Source organism: Dryobates pubescens, chromosome 4, assembly GCF_014839835.1.
Source record: "Dryobates pubescens isolate bDryPub1 chromosome 4, bDryPub1.pri, whole genome shotgun sequence".
NCBI lineage: Eukaryota > Metazoa > Chordata > Aves > Piciformes > Picidae > Dryobates > Dryobates pubescens.
The window spans coordinates 15,670,164-15,689,962 of record NC_071615.1 but is presented as its reverse complement, the minus strand read 5'-3'; the positions used below and the strand labels follow the sequence as shown (position 1 = coordinate 15,689,962).

Here is a 19,799-nt window from a genome sequence, read left to right as displayed (position 1 = left end):
ACAGGACAAGTGGTAATGGGCTCAAACTTGAACATAAGAAGTTCTGTCTAAACACAAGGAGGAACTTCTTTACATTGAGGGTGATGGAGCACTGAAAGAAGCTGGCCAGAGAGGTGATGTCTCTGTCTCTGGGCTAAATCAAAACCCAGCTCTGCGATCTGCTCTAGGTAACTTGCTCTGGCGGAGGGGTTGAACTAGATGATCTCCATAGGTGCCTTCTAGACCCTAACATTCTATGATTCTTTGAAATAAAGTTCAACTACTGCTTTCTATTAGCCAGTAAATTCTGATCCCGCCATCCTTGTGTTAATGCTCTGGGAAAGAATTTTGTAAGCCTTAATTTTCCTTTCACAAGCCTTATACTAAATAAAGTCAAGTCTCTCATCATCCCACAGTGACACCCTCACTGATGGAGACTAAAGCTGGAGACCAATTACAACAGCTTAAAACCAGGAGAGAGTAATGCAAGGTTTCCCTCCGGCTGCCAGGGTTTTCCTTGTCGGAACTACTGGCTGAGTCCATTGTCACTAAAAGCAGTGAAGCTGCAACAATAAAGCACCTGCCACTGAAATTATGGGCAAGAGATGGAACTGTTAGAAATCAAATAGTAATCACTAATAATTTGGTTTAATTGCAGTCTCTCAGTTACCCTAAGATTTTTGTCAGGATAGAATGTTTGAATTTTGGGAGAAATAAGCAGCTGCTTCATTACAGAAATTACACATGGGAAGTATATGAACCAGGCAAAGGTCAGGCTCCCCCCTTTTTTATCCCCCCATCTCCTTGTATGCTAAGAAAAGGGAAAACAAGTTTCATGGTCCTGGTTTTATGTGAAACTATGAACAGTGAAAATCCCATGCATGTGACATGGTTTCTAGGATCAAAGGAACCTTCCATATGCTTCTGTCCTGCTTGTCGCTCCTTGGACAATAGGCTGAACACAATTCATCAGCCAGCCAGAAATCCTGACTCAATGCTGCAAATTGTGGTGATGTCTAATGGCCAAATTGCTGGCTGGTTGATTCTTAGGTTTTCCTGGGACAATATTCTGACCCTGCTGTACAGCAAATGAACACAGAAACTAATTTCCTGCATCAAAAGTGACAGATCTGCAAAAAGAAATTAACTGAAGATAGGAAAAGAAAAAGAAAAGTAGTATGTGGTGAAAACACCTTTTTTCTTTTTATAAACCAGCTGAACTATACATAAAGTTGTATGTCTACAGTGAAGCTAAAATGCAAATGTATAAGCCAAAAAATAAACCAAACACCAAGAGTAACAACTCCCCTCTTAAAACTGCAGTGAATTAAAAGCAGATTACAGGCTTGTTTTGTTACCATATCTCCTAAACTTCAACAGTTTTTTATTTCATGAAGAGCCATGACTGATGAGGCTGTGAAGTGTGGAAACTAGGCACAAAACCAAATATTTTTAGCTCTCTAAATATTTCAAATCAATTTTGGTATTCTGTAAATTATGTGAGATTGTAATGTTGTTTCAGCTCATGTATCATGTCCCTGGTTTGTATCTTTTCTTGGTGGAGAAATCTTGTATCTTACTAAGAATATCTTTAAAATATCTTAGTAATAAAATCTTAGTGGGACCCCACCTTGAATATTGTGCCTGGTTTTGGCCTTCCTATCATAAGAAGGACACAGAGCTGTTGGAATGAGTCCAGAGGGGGACCTTATGGCTGGCTTCCAATACCTGAAGGGAATCTTACAGGAAGGCTGGACAGGGACATTTTATAAGGGTGTCTAGCAATAGGACCAAGGGGAATGGTTTGAAGCTGAGAGAGAGGGTAGGTTTAGCCTGGATCTTGGGAAGATGTTCTTCAGTACAAGGCTGATGAGACTCTGGAACAGGTTGCCCAGAGAGGTTTGTGGATGCCTTCTCCTTGGAGGTGTTCAGGGTCAGGTTTGATGAGGCTTTGAGCCGCTGGGTGTGGTTGAGAAGTGTCCCTACCCATGGTGGGGAGGTTCTTTCCAACCTAAGCTGTTCTAGGATTTTATGAAAATGAAACAGTTAATCACCCCTGATGTTAACATAATAATTGCCATCAAATTTCCTTTCTCCTTTATTAAGCATTTTAAAATATATGTATTATTAAGCAGCCCCCCCCACCTCCACCCCTACCCTGCCTCAGATTAAATTTTAAAGCACGGAGATTTTTGTTGGAAACACGGACTCAAAGTCATTAAAAGTTTTGTGTTTGCAATCTGTAAGTCTCAAAGATATGATTTCGGTATCCTTCTGTATGTTTATACAGCACCAAGCAAAACAGGGATTGTATCATTTAGCACCGAGATTACTTTAATACTGTTGCAATTCCTATGGGTTTCACATACCCTGCAAGATGAGGAACTTAGTCTGCATTTTCTTATCTTCCAGTGCAGTAAGCAGCAATATTGATGCTATTTCAAATCTTCTCTGTCATTAAATATGCCAAGATATGTCCATGAATTATGCTCCTTTAATAAGGTAATGGAACTCCTAGAATTTAGAGCTTGACTTGAAATCTGAGTTTAGGTGCCAATAAGAATGTGCTGACCATATATATAACTATCTTGACTCATTATGATTACACAATTTATTGTTTCATTTTTGCTATTATCTACCATTTTGATCAGCCCTTAATGCTTCGCCGATCCCTTGTGATTCCATAGGCAAAATGTTTGCTGTGATTGCTTGTGGAAGTTAAGGCTATGATATCAGCTGAACTTATGGTATCAGCTGGTACAGAAATGCAGTGCTTTGTAGCTAAAAATCCTGCTAATGCCCCTGTAGAATAGCTTCACATGAACGTCTTTGGAAGCATCAGATGAAATGGGACATCAGTTCATAGCAAATAGCATATACTTGTGTTTGGAACAGAGTTTCTGCTTGACTGATCTTTAAAAAGCAGCAAGATTATTACTGATTTTGTAACCTTTGACCTGAACCCAACTTTCAGCCTTTGTTAAAATGATTGTGGTTAGTACCTTCTGTTTACTTCTTTTTTTGACACATCTTGCAAATCCAGAACATGTAAGGACTAACCTTAGCAAACTAGGTTTGGTTTATAAACTTTAGCCATAGTTGCAAAACATAGATTGATATGCAGGGTTTACTTTTAAGCTTGAGTCAGAGGTGCAAAAAAACCAGAGTAATATACCTGTTTTCAATCTTCTTTTTATTCACTTTTTTTCCCTTCCTACCTGTGCAGAAAATACAGAAGATCTAATGAGCAAAGTGTTTAATAATAGCTGTACTAAAAATATAACATTTAAAATGAATGGGTTTGTGGAGCAGCATTAACAATTGTTCCACTTGTTTGAAGGAATAAGATATGAAGAATTGATTGAGTAACCAATTTAATAATGAAGATAATTTAGAGTACAGAAAGATTAGTTGAGAGCCTTGGGACACAATTCACTGAAGTTTTATATTCTGCCTGTGCTCAAAACCAGGGAATTTTGGCTATAAGTGATTTATGGGCAATGGCTGTGCACAGTCTTTTATCATAACAATAAAATCTGTATGCAGTTTGTGAAAATTCAGAAACCTTGTGTGTTCAATTCAGGTGCACAGATCAGAAAGAACTGCTGGCTGGCAGATGTGCAGATGCATTATCAGAAAGTGTATTTTCAGCTTAACCAGGATAATCTAATTCATTCTAATGCGGTATTTCAAGTTTATTATAGTGTAATTGAATACAGAAGAACTCAGTGCACCATATACTAGACCAAATGAGGTGAAAGTGCACAGCTTAAAGGTGGCCACGTTAGGTCTCTTAGATTGCTTCAGTGTTGGTTGTGAGATGGGCAGATGATTTAAACAACCCCAAACTGTAAACAAAGTGCTGTGTTGTGTGTTGTGAAGTAAGTAGCTCACTTGCTGAAATTGCCCTACACTACTTAAAAATATATTGTTCCTACATGTTACAGTAAAAGTTAATACTTTAATAATCAGTACATTACTTCTTTTTCTTCTGCTTGCACTTAAACAGGCAACAACCTTTTACCTGGCCAGAGTATTTAGTAGATCGAAAGCTCTTTGTGTATATGTGTATTTGTTTATTTGTATCTATAAAAATCATGGAATTGTCATCTGAATTAACTATTTCATTCTTCTGTGTTACATTAGTGGAATAGGAGTTGTTTCTATTTCGAATTCACCCTAGTGGCAGGACTCTTAAGACTCTCCTGATCACCATTTGTTTAACAGTATGGATTTTAGTTTGCTCCCCCTGGTCCTGTTTTGCTGTGTCTCTGGCTGTTTCAGCAGGTGCCTATCCGTTTGCCACCTGCCCTGGTTCTGTGAATGGTTATGCAATTCAGTTAATGTATTTTAATTATTTAGGTGACATTTTACCTTGTATGGTTAGGCTAAATATGTAAATTGACTGGAGTCCATACTTAAAAAGAACGACAGGGTTTTTTTGTCTGAAGAAGTGCACAGTCCATGACCAGAGACAATGAATAAGTAATCAAACATAAAAATGGGACAAAATTTCTGTTTAATCTCATTCCCATGGCTATTTTTATATCTTCACTGTTTGTTTATTCATTGATTTATAATAATTATGTATATGCTATATTAGCTGATGCACTCAGTAAACATGCTGTTTGTAGCTTTCCACATCAATACACAGGGCAGATTATGGTAGTTCACAAGGTCAGGGATGGTTTTTGCAACCAATAATAGAGCCTAAAAAGTGACCAAGGCTTCTGTCCTTTCCATTCTAAAATTGTTTCTTACCTCAGGATGCTGTTAATCCATTTACTAAATATATTGTGCATTACAATGAGACAGGTTAAATGAGTTAAAAATACAAAAACACCTCTTTGTAGCAAATGATAAAAGTCTAAGCTGTAATCAAACCCCCCTGAGTCCTTTGCAGACTCATTCATTTGCATAAAATACCTTTAACTTACCACCACCCCTCAACTAATCCTGTTCTCTTTATTAGCCTTTGTTGGATATACAAATCACAGTTCTTTCTGAAATATGTGTTGTGGCAAGGGAAAAAAAAAACAAGGAAAAAAGGAGAGAGCCGGAGAAAAACAAACTACCAAAAATAGATTAAATTAGCACAAACACTTTTTTTTTTTCTTTCCTGTGGTCTGATTTACTGTGTGTATTTCCCAGATCCTCAGACTGGCAGTTATCTCCCAGCAGTACTAACAGGAGCAGCAATAACACCATGAAGTCAGTAGATGGCTGTAGAAAAGTATGTTGAACACTCTTGTGTTACCGTAATAAGATTGGGAAAGGCCTTGACCTGACTGGATGCGGCTTTTATCTGAAGTACATTTAAAGAGATAAAGGAGAAGCAGGGTGCAGTACATGTTCCTTTCTTTTCTGTAGGAGATTTGCTTTGAGTTTAAAAATTTCTCAAATGCAGGATTTGTGAACTGGGTCCTTTAGCAAGGAGAGGTAATGACTTGAGTGCCACTGGAGTCACCTGCTATTCTCTGAATTTTTTTCTTTTTTTTTTCTTCATATTTTTTTTTTCCTTCCCCCAACCCTTCCAGGACGTCTTAGAAATCCTCCTATGAATTCCTACAGAGGGGGCGTCTGTAGATCCCATAGTAACAATCAGGAAGTGGTATATTCCCATTTATTTATTTATTATTACTATTTTTTTTTCCTCCTTTTTTTTTTTTTTTCCCCCCCTTGCTCTCTCTCTCCAATGTAGTTGGCTGCCTTTAGTGCACGAACCTGCTCATTAAATAGATACACCAAGAATTGTTACCTAAGCAAGCCTGACAGTAAAGAAAGGACAGACTGAGTTAGGGAGAAAGAGGGAAGAAAAAAAGACAGCCTGAAGCAAGTCACTTCACACGCAGAAAGAGCCACTGAACGAATGCTCTTCTCATAAACAAACTAAAAAAAAACCACCCTGTATAAGAAGAGAACTGTGAGGACTTGACAGAAAAAGGCAAGATTTTTCTACCCACTGTTTTCAGTTTTCCTTCCAGACATACTTGCTGAAGTAAGGAGACTTCTGTTTGCTGACAGAGCCCTTGATTTCTTTCAAGATGATGATGTATTTGTGGGTAGGTAGTGTCTCTCTCCATGTCAATCTTTTATTAATAAATTAACTTTGGGACTGTCGATTTTAGCCTATAGTTTGCAGCATGTTTTTGAATATGTAAAGGTGTGTGTACCGCAGGAAAGCTTAGCGTAGCTAGTGTGCAGTACATGTGATTGCATTTCCAATGGGAGTTTAAACAAACTGCTTCATTAAGCTGCAATTTATTTTCGGGGTTTGCAGGATGTGGCGTTGTGCACCACGTTCTTTTCATTGCCTTAGAAAACGTTGCAATTGTATCTGTAAGATTCACTGTGTGGTTCAGTCCTGAAATGAGGGCTGCATCACTTGTGGCTGTTGAGAATTTGCTTTCTTTGTAAGGAAATGAAACAATCTTTCTGTGATTAAAACTTCTCCTTTGTGTTTCTTGACCTGGTTGGGCTTATATTAGTTGTCACAGTCTTTCCTGGCTTTGAAGTTTCTGGCAATTGACAACTGCAGAGAGAGAATAGATAGAATGCACTTATTCCTGTGATTTTGATAGTCAGCATTGTTCAGATTCCTTGCAGCAAAATCCATTCACCTTAAGAATAATGTTGTGCGGTTACATGTATGTTGTGAATTAATGAACCTATTAACCTGTTAATTCATCCAGGTTTGGATACAACTATTTATTTATTTTTTTTCCCCTTAAAGAACCCAGGCAAGCACAAATAGCTCAGTGAATGAATATGCATATTTAAAAAGCATTTCTCTGTGTCTCTTCAAAGCCTCTACATCTTCTGGGGAAATATTTTCAGCTCGTCTCAGTTGACAATCTATTTATTTATTTGATTTAAATGCATGCAAAAATAGGCTTGCAGTTAATCTGGGCCACCTCTGCAAAACAGGCGGCACAGGAACAACGTTTAACTTGTAGAGCTATTATCAGCAAATTGTCACTGCTCTTTGAAATTGCTTGCGGTTCACTCTGGAAATCTCCCTTTATGGTTCCTTCTAATTTCTATTGACCCTCCGATGTACTGGAGTAACTTTTGTCATCTCTGCAAAAGGCACACACTGTTTGCAGACTTTTGTTATTTCAGTTATCTGACCCGTGCTATCATTTCAGGAGCTCACCAATCACTGGGACTTAGGAATTTGCCGTTCCCCCCCACCCCCCCATTCCCCCCCCCCCCCCGCCTCATTTTCTGTAGTACGAGTCACGTTATTTTTCACAAGCAAGTATCTCTGCCTGTAACAGCAATCCTGATTGCTGCTTGTTTTTAACCCTTATCATGATTCTTTATTGAAGCTGTATTTTTGTTAATGAAATTATTGATTTAATTTTATGTTTAGATTTAGCAATCAGATCACTTAACAGCAGTAGTCTCTTTTTAACTCAGCACTCCTGTATTCTGCTGTGGTAGTTACCATCATCCAAAAGAGATAAACAGTAAATATTTGACGAGGGAACCCTTTTTTTTCTGATATGCACAATAAAGTGAAAGGACCTGTATTAGTCTGTTTCTGTGTGGCAGCAGCTCAAAAGCTTTGAAAGCTAGGGACACTTTCCACCACCACTACTCCCATCCCCCAAACTACTTCAGCTTCAGCTTATGAGGCTTTGTTAATTGGAAAACTTAATGCAACATAATTTCTTATAGGAAGCTGTGCAGATTTCTGTTCTCTTCAGAGTGTTGTATTTCATGTAATGTGTTGGACTTTTGTATTTTTTCTTTATGTGTGTATATATATATATATATATGCACTTTAAGCACAGTAATAAGCAGTTCTTACAGTACCACTTCCTGCTTTCCAACACTTCCAGTAATTAATGTGACACTTTCAAGTCTATTCCTTCCTTTTTTCTTTTGTCCTTTTTACTTGCATGTTATAATGTCTTATTTGATGTTGGTTTTTTGTTGTGTTTTGGTTGTGGGGTTTTTTTGTATGTGTGGGGTATTTTATCTTTTAATTTTAGCAGAATTCTTTAAACAGGATAAAATTCTTGTCTCTTTTTTTTTCTTCTTTTTTTTTTCTTGGCACAGCTACATCTAGATATTAAGCATTCTCCCCACTTTTAATTTAACTTTCCCAGTCTAAATAATTTGAATAAAAATCTCAAAATGAGATTACTAGGAAGATGCAGAGAATGAACTTTGTTTGGTTTTGGTTTTAATTTTTGTAGCAAAACATTATTTCCAGAAGAAATGAGAATAATGCAGATGAGTTGTGCTGATAGAAAAGTTAACTTCAGTAACTGTATGATTTGTAAACCCTGTGCACATTAAATGCACATGTGTACATATCTGCATATATAATATGCAGAATGTAAACGAGGCTTATAACATATGCAGGTGCAATGTATAAACTCACAGCAGCACTTGAAATGCTTTCTCCTGGCACCACATCAATATTTTATATAATTATATAAAAGCTCCTCAGTGATACTATTAAAATTTAAAGTAGCCAACTTGCGTGAAATTGTGGTCGTTGTTAAAGGTGTAAAGTAGATTTGTTTCCTTTGATGGACAGATATGATATTTTATTGTTTCATACTGTTCAATCTGTTGAATGCAACAGTCTTGGTTGTTCTTTTTTTAATAATTATAACAGGATTTTGGAAAGTAAAGAAAGATTTTAGTACTGTTATGCCTGTCATAGGAAATCCATATTTGTCGACAGCCCAAACAATTTAATGATGCTTATAATCTTGTCCTCCTCTAGAAAAAGGAGAAACTTTTTTGGTCTGGTGCTTTTATATACAGACACCTGTGCTGCAGGAATCGCAGTTCATCAATATTTGATTCCATACCAATCAACTTTGAAGACTTTCAAGTATTACTGACTTAGGGACTACAGCTAAATCCTGAAATCAAAAGCATCTATATCCTCGCTGACTTTAAAGGCTATGGACCGTTTTATATCCTGGTGCTGCTGCAGTATGGTACACCTTGCTCTCCAGTATAATACACCTTTCTCTCTGTCTGGTGATTGTTGTGGTGATGATGTAAGGCATTCTTGATCACTGCAGATTATCATTCACCTTTTATAATTCAGCTCAGCTCCCAAAAGATGTTGCAATTTCCCCAGAATGTAACAAGTGAAATTTATTTCAGTTAAGGGGCTGTGAAGTTGCTGACCTCTGCTTACCGTGGAAACAGAAGTGTAACTATCTGTGGATGAAATGAAACTTGGTTTAAAGCTGAGACTTTTCAGTCTTTCATGGAACCCATACTTTTCTGAACTTGCTCCTTAAAGACAATATTCCTCCTAATCTTGTTCATATTTTGAAAAATAAGCATGGTTTGTCTACTTGACAGCCCAAGCAACTGCTTGTTTCCCAAGCAAGTGGTTCCATGGTCGCTTGGTAGTTCACACTGGATTATTTGGGGTTCTCCTAGACCTCATGTTCAACTTACATATTCTGAGTCAGAAGATGAGGGTTTAAAGATACTGCATCTTATTAAAAAGTTGCTCTTATGTAATTGAATCTTGTTGTAAGAAGAACTGGAAGCAGATAATTGGCAAATGCATTTTAAAACAAAAATTACTGGGTTTCCACCAAATGCTGAAGTAAAATGACCTAAATATACCATACTAAAATTCTGTAAACAACTAATTAATGTCTGTTTAGTCAGAGATATGCCTCGTTCCTGTCAGTCTGCTGGTTCTTGTAAATAATAGGGAATGAATTTTGTATATGTGTAGCAGAAATTTTCAGTAGCAGCTTCAAAATAATACTTGATCAAATAAGGCAGAAAACATGTCAGCAAATGAAATCCGGGGTTGCCCAAAACTAGAGCAGGCAGATGCAGAGAAACAAATTTAAAAATTTATATGCAATAGCAACAAGATAATCTCTTCTGGCAACAGAACATTGTTTTGACAACTCTGAAGAATAAAGCTTTTGAGTTGTGTGTTGTACCTGCCTGCATTACCTCTGGTGAGCATTTGGGGAGAAGACTGGAAGAACAGGGAGTAATAGAACAACTGTGGCAGGAATTTTATCTGGATATATATTTAGGGGTTTAAACTAAATTAGAATTTCTGGTGGTTTTGTCAGTAAGCATCTCCTGTTGAGAGACATCTTAATATACATATAGGACTCTGTGTCAGTTCACATATTCAAAGGCAGATGGTGTTTAATTCAGCTGAGTGAAAGCCTTACTGGTTCTTAAGCACTACCAGATATATGCGGGCATGGTGTATGCCTTTCTCCAGAATTAGGGAAGTGTGTAATTTTAGTCCTAGCCTGTGCTCTTTGTCTGCTAAGTGCTACAGGACAAGTTCATTAAGTGAAGCGACACAAAGGCTTTTTAACTAAAGGAAATGAGAACTGGAAATAGACGTGGAGATTACTCAAAAGACAAAATAAAGAAAAGAAATCTTGGGGATTTTTAAATTGGAGCAAGGAGCTACAATATCCTTCGAGCAATATTAATTCTCATTTTTTAAACAACTTTGCTTACTATGTGTTTTGCAGCATTGGCATTGTGTGCATTAAGCAAAGGTATTTCTATCTTAAGTGAGGGCTTCACAGTAACATCACATTCCAAAGCAAAAATGTGTTACTGTGTTTGTGATGCAGGTATTTGAGAAGCAACATGAACTGACCTGATAGACTAAATGAGAATGTTGAAAACACTGCCAGTGGAGCACTTTGGCAGTACAGATTTTCATGTGTGGAATTATGGAATAATCACAATATTAAGATCCTTTTGGTTACAAAAAAATTAAATGTATCAGCTGGAAAACCTTCAAAATGTTCCTCACGCTACTTTCCACTGAGACCCTGAATAAAACATGTAGCTTCATACTCTTTAGCTGACTGCCCGACCACTGATGTTGAATACATACGTACCTTTTATTATTAACACAGAAAAATACAAAGTTGTTTAATAATAGAGTATGCTGGTATGAATGTTAAGGATCTTCAAGGGTATCTGATTCAATAAACCTGAATAATGATGTATTACAATTTCTAAATGTTCAATCTCACTGGCCAAAAAGAAATGGCTAATAGAGATGTTGAATGAAAACAGGATTACAATTAGTTAAGGTAGGCTGTAAGGCAATTCTCAGCAGGTTACGTTCTTGTATCTATTGATATATACACGTAAGTTGGTTTCAAAATCATGTGTATAATAATTCATTTTGGAATGATAAAAGCTAAAAATCATAGTAGCATGCAAAGCATAAAAATCACCTTTTTAATGTGAAGAAGAGAAACGAAATAGAAAAGTAATTTCAATCTGGGAATATTTGACAGCAGCATTTGTTCATCCAATAGATTCAGTCTTAAAAGGGCTGGTTTTCCGTGGCCTGCTTGCAGTATTTTGTAAACCATCATTCTATTGTTTATGAAGGGTAGCAGCACAAACAAGAGAACAAAATCAGTGCGATGCTCCATTATATCCAGCGTTGCATAATGGTGGTTTATAACAGCAATACGCATCCCTTTAGACACAAACTGCCATAGGCACATGCTTACACAGATGTGCTAATGTGTGGTGAAACTCAGTTTAAATAGGACATTAAGAATCTCTGTATTGTTATTAATTCTTACAGCAGCATTTGTGAAAAAATGTGTGATAGATTTTGTTCTTCTCTGAAGTTGTCTATCTACTCTATTTTAACTACCAAACCTATTTCCCCCTCACTTTAGCAAGCAGTTAACATTTATCCAATTAAACTTAACTTCCTCTTATCCCTTTTAATAGCATTGGTTTTCATCACAACTTTGAATGAACTGTGTGGATGTCTCTCTATCAGTTCAGGAGTATTTATGTGAGGAAGGAACTGAACAAAGACTGTGTAAAATGTAGCTGGGTGAGCAGGCTCCTATTGTTCCTACTGTTATTATCTCTCAGTGGAAATCCTTTCTAAATACCTTTGCTCTGACAGTCTGGGGAGTTTATATACCACTGCATCTACAGTTGTGGACTCTTAGCTACTGTTTGAATGTCTTGGTGACTCAGAAGGATGAGCAAGTCCTGAAGACCTGGAGAACAAGTCTTTCTGAGTAGCAGCTGAGGGAACTGGGATATTTAGCCTGGAGAAGAGGAGGCTAAGGGGAGACCTCATTGTTCTCTCAAACTCCCTGAAAGGAGATTGCAGCTGGGTGGGGGTTTGCCTCTTCTCCCTAGTAGAGGGAGATATATCACTCCCAAGTGATAGAATGAGAGGAAATGGCCTCAGATTGCATCAGGGTTGGTTTAGCTTTGATATTAGGAAAAATTTCTCTACTGAAACAGTGGTCAGGCATTGGAACAAGCTGCCCAGGGAGGTGATGGAGTCATCATCCTTGGAGATGTTTGAAAAGTGTGTAGACAGCGCCCATCAGCATATGGTTTATTGGGCATGGTGGTCTTGGGTTGGTGGTTGAACTGAATGATCTTAGAGGTTTCTTCCAACCAAAACCATTCTATGGGTCTGTGGCTTTTCTGGGCAGTTGAAAATCCTTGTTTGTGTCTTGAGATGGATGTTTCGGCTCATTGATTTTGGGTTTTCATTCCAGTGAAAGATATGTTTGACAAGCTAAATAAGACTGTGATAGTCTCTAAGCCAAAATTTTGCTTACGGTTTCTCATTTATGTGTGCAAATACTATTAGATGTGATTTGCTTATGTAATTCATTTGACCGTTCTGCAGTTCCATTAACAAAAAGGGACGTTTAGTAATGGAAGTTTAGGCACCTGTTAATATCTTCATTAGATTTTGATCATCTTTTTCTGTCCATATTGGCTTCCTGTTTCTCTTCTGGTCCTGGATTGACATCACCTCCTTGCCAAACAGATGATTCTCTGTTTAGATCCTTCTAATAGCACAGTATGAAAGTACACCTGTTCTTAGTACAGTCAGAAAACTCAGGTCCAACCTATGTACAGAAGTGCCTCCTTTCCATCTATGGATATAATACACAGAATTGTAATTGTGTTGGGGGTTGGCCCCAGCTAGCAGCCAAACTCCCACCCATCTGCTCACTCACACCCTGCCTCAGTGGGAGAGGGAGGGAAGAGAAAATAGGAAGTACAGAGGTGAGGAAACTCATGGGTCAGTGATGAGCTAGGGAGATCACTTACTGTCACAGACAAAACAGACTTGCCTTGAAAAAGTGAAATTATCTATTTCCACTTATAATTTCTGCAACTTCAATTTTCCAGTTTCTTTTCTGATTCAGATAGTGGCAAACCCTGCTTATTGCCAACACAAGTAAACTCACTTCATTCAGTGAGGCAATACATGGCATAGCAAGATTGCAGTCAGAACACAGTAATTTTTTTTTCTGCAATTCCTTCTCATTCTTCTCCTGTGGTCTGGTGTGGATTCCTCTACAGGCTGCTGTATCTTTGGGGGGATGGCTTGCTCTGCTATGGTGCACCTTCTCCAGCCTGGTTATTTCCCCTGCTGTTTCTTTCTGTTTCCTTCTCCTCTCTCCTTCAAGCATTTCTGTTCTTGCTTGATGTGCATTTTCAGAGCTGCATAACCAAACTAGCCGATGGGCTTGGCTGTGGCCTGTGATGGGTCCCTTACAAAGCTATCTGGAACTAGCTCTGACCAGCACAGGGCAGCCCCTGTTCTTTTCCCATAGGAACCATCGTGAGAGATCCCTAACTGCAAAATCCTAGCCACCTAGACCCAATACAGACTTTAAGTCAGCTAAACAGCCTGAGTTTGATTATTGACATTTCAGGTTTTCTTCAGAGATTGTTCTGTGTTTGTCTTTGTTGACTAGCTTGGTCTTTTATTTGATAAGCAGTGTTTTGTGAATTTAGTTCTGGTGGAGTGTATATAATACAGTGAAGTATTCTTTTTATGGGGGAAATGCCAATATATATTTGAATTACACTTTTCAGTTAGCTTCTTCTCAAATATAATTACAGGAATTCAAGGAAGAATAAAATGTGACAACATATTTATGAATCACAAGATTTAACAGAGACTGAAGTAGATCTTATTATTGATGTGCTTACTGCTTCATTAAATTCCCCTTAAGGTTTGCAGCATGGATATGGATCATTTGCAATAATAATTATGCAGTGATCGATTGATTGTGTCTGACATTGTACTTGTCACCTTGAAATGCAAAACCCATTCATTTTCGACTGTGTGAACATTTTTCTCTAATGTTAGGCACTGGCATGTGATGGTTTATTTTATAGAGGAGTGCATTTCAGAAAGTTGGGAACTTAACATTAACCTTTACCTGAAAATGAAGTATCACTTGTCACTTCACAGAAATGAGAATTGTCAAAGTGGCAGTGTTTTGAGATTAGAAAACGTGGTCTAAATCCAAAAAGATCCTACAAATTAGAATATATGTCTCTCAGCTGCTTCATGTGTGGATTATGAACGTTAGCTTTTCAGCAGGTCTGTGTCTGAGATGCAGCCTAATGAGCATACCTGATAAAATTTCAAGCTTGAGATCTCTGCTTTTAAAACTGGTGTGTATTCTTTGGAAAGTCCGTCTCTCTTTCTCATTGAGACTTTGATTCATGGCAGTGTTAGTTAACTGGAAAGTCAGTATGAAATGATTTGACTTTAGTAATTCTTTGGGTTATATACTGTACTGTACCTTTAATGTTTGTAATTGTCATGACCACTTAATTTTCCTTTTATTAAGACTGTTTGCAGTAATGAATGAGACACTATCCTTTCTCTTGCTTGTTTGCTTGGCCTTTTAGAGTTTTGAACAAAATATTTTTGTTGAAATTCCACTTAGTGACTGCAGTTAAAGTGCATCTGTGTTTTCCAGCTAACGTAAAAACAACACTGAGAATAAATGTCATCTGTGTCGGTGCTTCACTTAGTGCTTTTGGAGAGCACACCTTGTTATCAAAGAGGAAGCAAAGACCAGACCTATGTTTGGTGATGTGTGATTTCAGAATTAACTTTTCCAAAGCTACAAGACAAATTTAGATTGTGCCAAACCACATTGTTATAATTACTTTTATTCAAAGGTCCAGTTTAGTTTAGTTTAGTTTTATTGTGGTTTTATTTGCTTTAATTAGTAATTTGAAAACATCATGCACTAAGAGGCGACAGCACTATGGACAGGCTCACAACAAGAAATCCACCTCAAGGCTGTTGGATCTTGGGATTATTACGATTTAATTTGTCAACCAGTTGCTCATTCTAAGATTTGTCCAGCAGGTTTGTGGTGTTGTGGGAATTCTGTAATTTTCCAGTTAACTCCCAGTCACCCACTTCAACTCCAGGCTTAACTGCTCCTCCAAGTCAGCACATCAAGGGAAACATCTAGGTTTACCTAAGTGAAGCTGCTTAGGCAGGGGATGTGGACTAGATGATCTCGAGAGATTCCTTCCAACCCCTAATATTCTGAGATTCTGTGATCTTCAAAGCCCTTGAGCAATCTGGTCTACTGTGAGGTGTCACTGCCTATGATACTGGGGTTGGAACTAGATGATCTTCACGATCCCTTCCAACCTAAAACATTCTATGATTTCTCCAAGGGCAAGCATAGGCAAATACATACATTTGAATATAGAAGTGTTTCATATGTTGGTGCAGAGTAACTTGCAACCAAAGAGAAGAGTATCTGCAGTGGTAACATTGCTGATACTAAAGTGGCAAAGGTGATTGTACTGTTAGTTTCAAAATTAGCAACCCATGTAGTTTTTTATCACAGCATGAACACTGACTAAACCCTACAAAACGGCTTTAAAACTATGACCTAAGCAAAAAAATTGCAAAATTTTGAAAAGCAACTGGCTTTTTATCCAAAACTATGACAGAAAAATACCTAACCTGGAAAAAAAAGTTCATTACTAATTGTGCCTTACTGTATTCAGTAGTTGCACTGCTTTAGCTTGCAAGTTTGATGAAAGTATCCCAGGTCAATTGTATTAAGTTCTAGAAGAGTCCAAGATAAGCTGCACCATGTGGGAACACACCTAATATCTCACCTTAGGTATAAGTTGCAACTGCCATATGGTATTACTTCCTTTTTTTCACTTGTTTTATTTTGCTGCCAACCTGCAGAGCTGTGACTAACTCCTATTTTCAACACAAAGCCCAGTTAGATCGTTTCACATTGTGCTCATTTTCCTTACCCAGTGGAAGTGGTGAGAAAGCTGAGGTAGCTTCCCTTTGCGAAGCAAGTCCGGTGCTGCTTGTGATGTCTAGTAAATGCTACATCCCAGTAACAACAGGAACACTGTAGGAAGAAGGATAAAACAAAGTGTGTCATTGGAAGGGAAGGAAAGTAATGGAGAGGTCACAAAGCTGAGATGAAAGGAGCATATTCAAGATCAGAACAGTCAATGCCCTTCTGAGCTAACCTAGAAGATACCATGTCCTCCTGACATCGCTAAGGTTCTACTCAGAAAGCTCACAGGGTGAACTTCATCTTTTGTTTTCATGTATTTCAAACTATTTACTGGCACAGCATCTGAGAGCAGCATAAAATGTGCAGCGGTGGGAAACTTGCGATTTTGGAGCATTTGTTTCTACCTAGAGTGAATTGATAGTTAATCTAATAATAATGCTCATGCTTTGCTGTGCTTTCATTGACACATGTAGATGTCTAAGGGACCACTCTCTCAACTAAGTAAATTAATTCCAATAGTAAGTGTTGGTAAAACATCTTTAGGTTTTCAGGGCAATTGTGGTTGAAAGGCAATTAAAATTTTGCTTTTGAGAAGAGTCTAATTTGCCCTCTTGATGTGACTTAACCTGCAATTTTAGATGCTTAAGAGTCAGAGTATTTTTGTGTTGGTTGGTTGGTTGTTTTTTTTCCCTCCTTCTGCTGCATAGTGGTAATAATATATGGTAAGTGGTCTTCAAAGCATAAGAACAGCCATGTTACTTCAGCAGTACTCATACACCTGGGGAGGTGTGTGGCAACTTGCCTGCCTAACACTTCATGGTGTGTGACTTCCACATCTCTCTACAATCTGCATGCAATAGCAAATCTCTCCTTCCCCCCCGCCACCCCGTCTATGTTCACTGTTTTTAATGCATGTTAAGATACTTGAGACTTGTCTTCTGAAAGTGCAGAGAAGGAAATATAGGTGGCAACAGTATACTAACATCTGTTAAGGAGGGCAGAGCCTACTGTGTTACTCATAAAAAACTTATGCTGTAGACTACAGGGTTGGATACTTTTCTTATGGCATCAGATGGTTATATTTATAGCATTTAGATATTCATACCAGAACCATATCAGAACTAAAAGTATCTCATATAGCAGTGATGTAACCATGCATTATCAGCAAGAGGTGTCAGATCAGAAAAGGCATCAATGCACTCTAGTCTGGCAATATGTTTGACTCTATGGGCAACAGCAACTAATAATAGGATGTAAATTTCACGTTTTTCTTGGATCATTCCTTCTGATATCTGGGAGGAGTAAAAAAGTTTACTCTCAATCAAGAGAAGAAAGCTGATCTAACATAACAGGAAGACAAAAGTACACACGCTATAGGAAAAATTCTGATTGGGACAAATGGGGAATGTGGAATTAAGACCTGTAAAGACTAGGAAGATAATTTAATAAACCAAATAAAACATACAGACCTAGCATGAAGCATTTCATTCTACCACTCACAAGGGTGCTGTGGTGTGATGAGGTGGCATGTTATTGGCACTTACAAAAGTTCTGCAGGCACTTCTGTCCCTTAATGTTCCATGTCTAGTATTTGTTACTCCATTCCTTTTGAAGGTTACCATACACTATTGATGCACAAGTACACAGTACAACCTGGGTAACAATCCTTGTTTAAGTTAACCTGTGAATGTTTACAGCCAGTGAACATATTTGTAATTTCAACTGATCTATAAAAAGCAATTTTGAACAGACAGGTAAAACTTATCTCTTAGCTGTAAAACACAGGCAACCACTTGCCACATGTCTGATCAGAATTCTTCCTGCAGAAAAGCAAGCCTCTTCATGTCTTATCCTTTGGAGAAATGAATATTTACTCATGTTTTACAGCAGCCTTGTAAACAGTGAGGGGTGTTGTTTTTTCATGACACTAGTCAAGTGACTACTTCAGTCATCTTTTAAGTGAAGTGACTCCAGTTTGCATTAGAGGTATGTCTTGTTAGGGAACAAATTTAATCATGTCATCACAGTAAATGTGACCAAGCAGTCTTGTTTCTATTTTCCTAAGATGGAAATTAATTAGCTGGCTAAGTGTTTTAGCACAGGATCCCCTGTAGAAAAGTCAGCCTATACAGCATCACATCTGCATTTAACCAGTCCTTCCAGTCATGTTACACTGACTTATTCCTATTCCACACCTTGAGTACTGTGTCCAGTTCTGGGCCACTCAGTTTAGGAAAGATGCTGAGTTGCTGGAATGTGTCCAGAGAAGAGCAACAAAGCTGCTGAGGGGTTTGGAGCACAAGCCCTATGAGGAGAGGCTGTGAGAGTTGGGGTTGCTTAGCCTGGAGAGGAGGAGCCTCAGGGGAGACCTTATTGCTGTCTTCGGCTACCTGAAGGGAAGTTGTAGCCAGGTGGGGGTTGGTCTCTTCTCCCAGGCACCCAGCACCAGAACAAGAGGACAGAGTCTCAAGCTGCACCAGGGGAGGTTTAGGCTGGATGTTAGGAAGAAGTTCTTTACAGAAAGAGTGATTTGCCATTGGAATGTGCTGCCCAGGGAGGTGGTGGAGTCACCATCACTGGAGGTGTTTAGGAAGAGACTGGATGGGGTGCTTGGTGCCATGGTTCAGTTGATTAGATAATGTTGGATGATAGGTTGGACTTGATAATCTCAGACGTCTTTTCCAACCTGGTTCGTCCATTCCATTCCATTCCAACCAGCTATTTCCTACAATCAAGATGGGTCTGTAGAATAATTATGTACCACACTATTGACTCTCTTGTGCTAGTTATTGAGTGCCTTGAATGGTATCTGAAAATAAAGCATCAAAAGTACTAGTAAGGAGAAAAGGAGAGAGAAGTTAGTACATGATTCATGGCAAGTTCTTTTGATATTCATGGGCTGAGTTGTTTGGTATATGATTTTCTCTATGGGAATCTTGTTACCGTATAGATTTTATGCCCATTAATGGCTCAGTTAATTTGAAACTTTTGTTTGAACACCATTGTGCTATTACTCATCAGATTAGTTCTTCTTCAACACAATAGTCTCTAAAGTTTGCTGGAATTTAATTGGGACAACCATAGAAATTACAGTTATTTTGTTTAATAGTTTGCCACTGAATTATAATTGTGTATTGGAAAAATTACTGGACCATATTAATAGCCAAAGAATGGTAGTATAGGCTTGAGTGAGAAGAATGATCACAGTAGCATCTGACTTTGCTGTTTTCACCACTCATCATTTGCTGTGAACTGCTGATTTCTGGAAGCAAACATGTAGCTACCCTAAGGAGACAGAATGTGTGGGGCAAGAGATACTTTCATGACATGGGAGGAACTGCTTGTAGGGCACCCCCTTCAGATATCATGATGGAGGAAGTTTATCACTGATATTTTTCAATGTCCTTATCTCTGCTCAGGAAGCATGTCAGCCAAAAAAAGAATGAACTCCTTGCACTCCATAGGAGCCATATAGTGCTGTGGCTTAGATCTAAGGCTAGAACAGTGTGGTTAACATGCATGTGTTTTGGTCACTGATGAATGGTGCTTCCACAGTATCAAGGCTTCCTCTGCCCTCAGTGGTGAGCAGGCTTGAGATAACAAGAGGCTGAGGGGGAGCACAACCTGGACACAGCTGACCCCAGATACATTTATGCTCATGAATAAAAGCAGAGGGGATGTGGGGTATGGGTAAGTAGCCATTGCTTGGAGACTGGCTGCTTTCCTTTT

General features: G+C 38.3%; 1 protein-coding gene across 32 annotated transcripts in view; it reads left to right on the top strand.

Annotated features, from left to right (window-relative positions):
• The window catches only part of RBFOX1 (RNA binding fox-1 homolog 1), an 840,672-nt gene that overhangs the window by 467,571 nt on the left and 353,302 nt on the right, over positions 1-19,799 (top strand). The window contains exon 1 of one of the 32 annotated variants that reach the window (XM_054180673.1): positions 5,937-6,041. The exons of the other annotated variants lie outside the window; for them this stretch is intronic. Coding sequence (XP_054036648.1) covers positions 6,024-6,041 — 18 coding nt within the window. The 5' untranslated portion in view covers positions 5,937-6,023. Of the gene's footprint in view, positions 1-5,936; positions 6,042-19,799 lie in introns of those variants that run through there. 32 annotated transcript variants of the gene reach the window in all.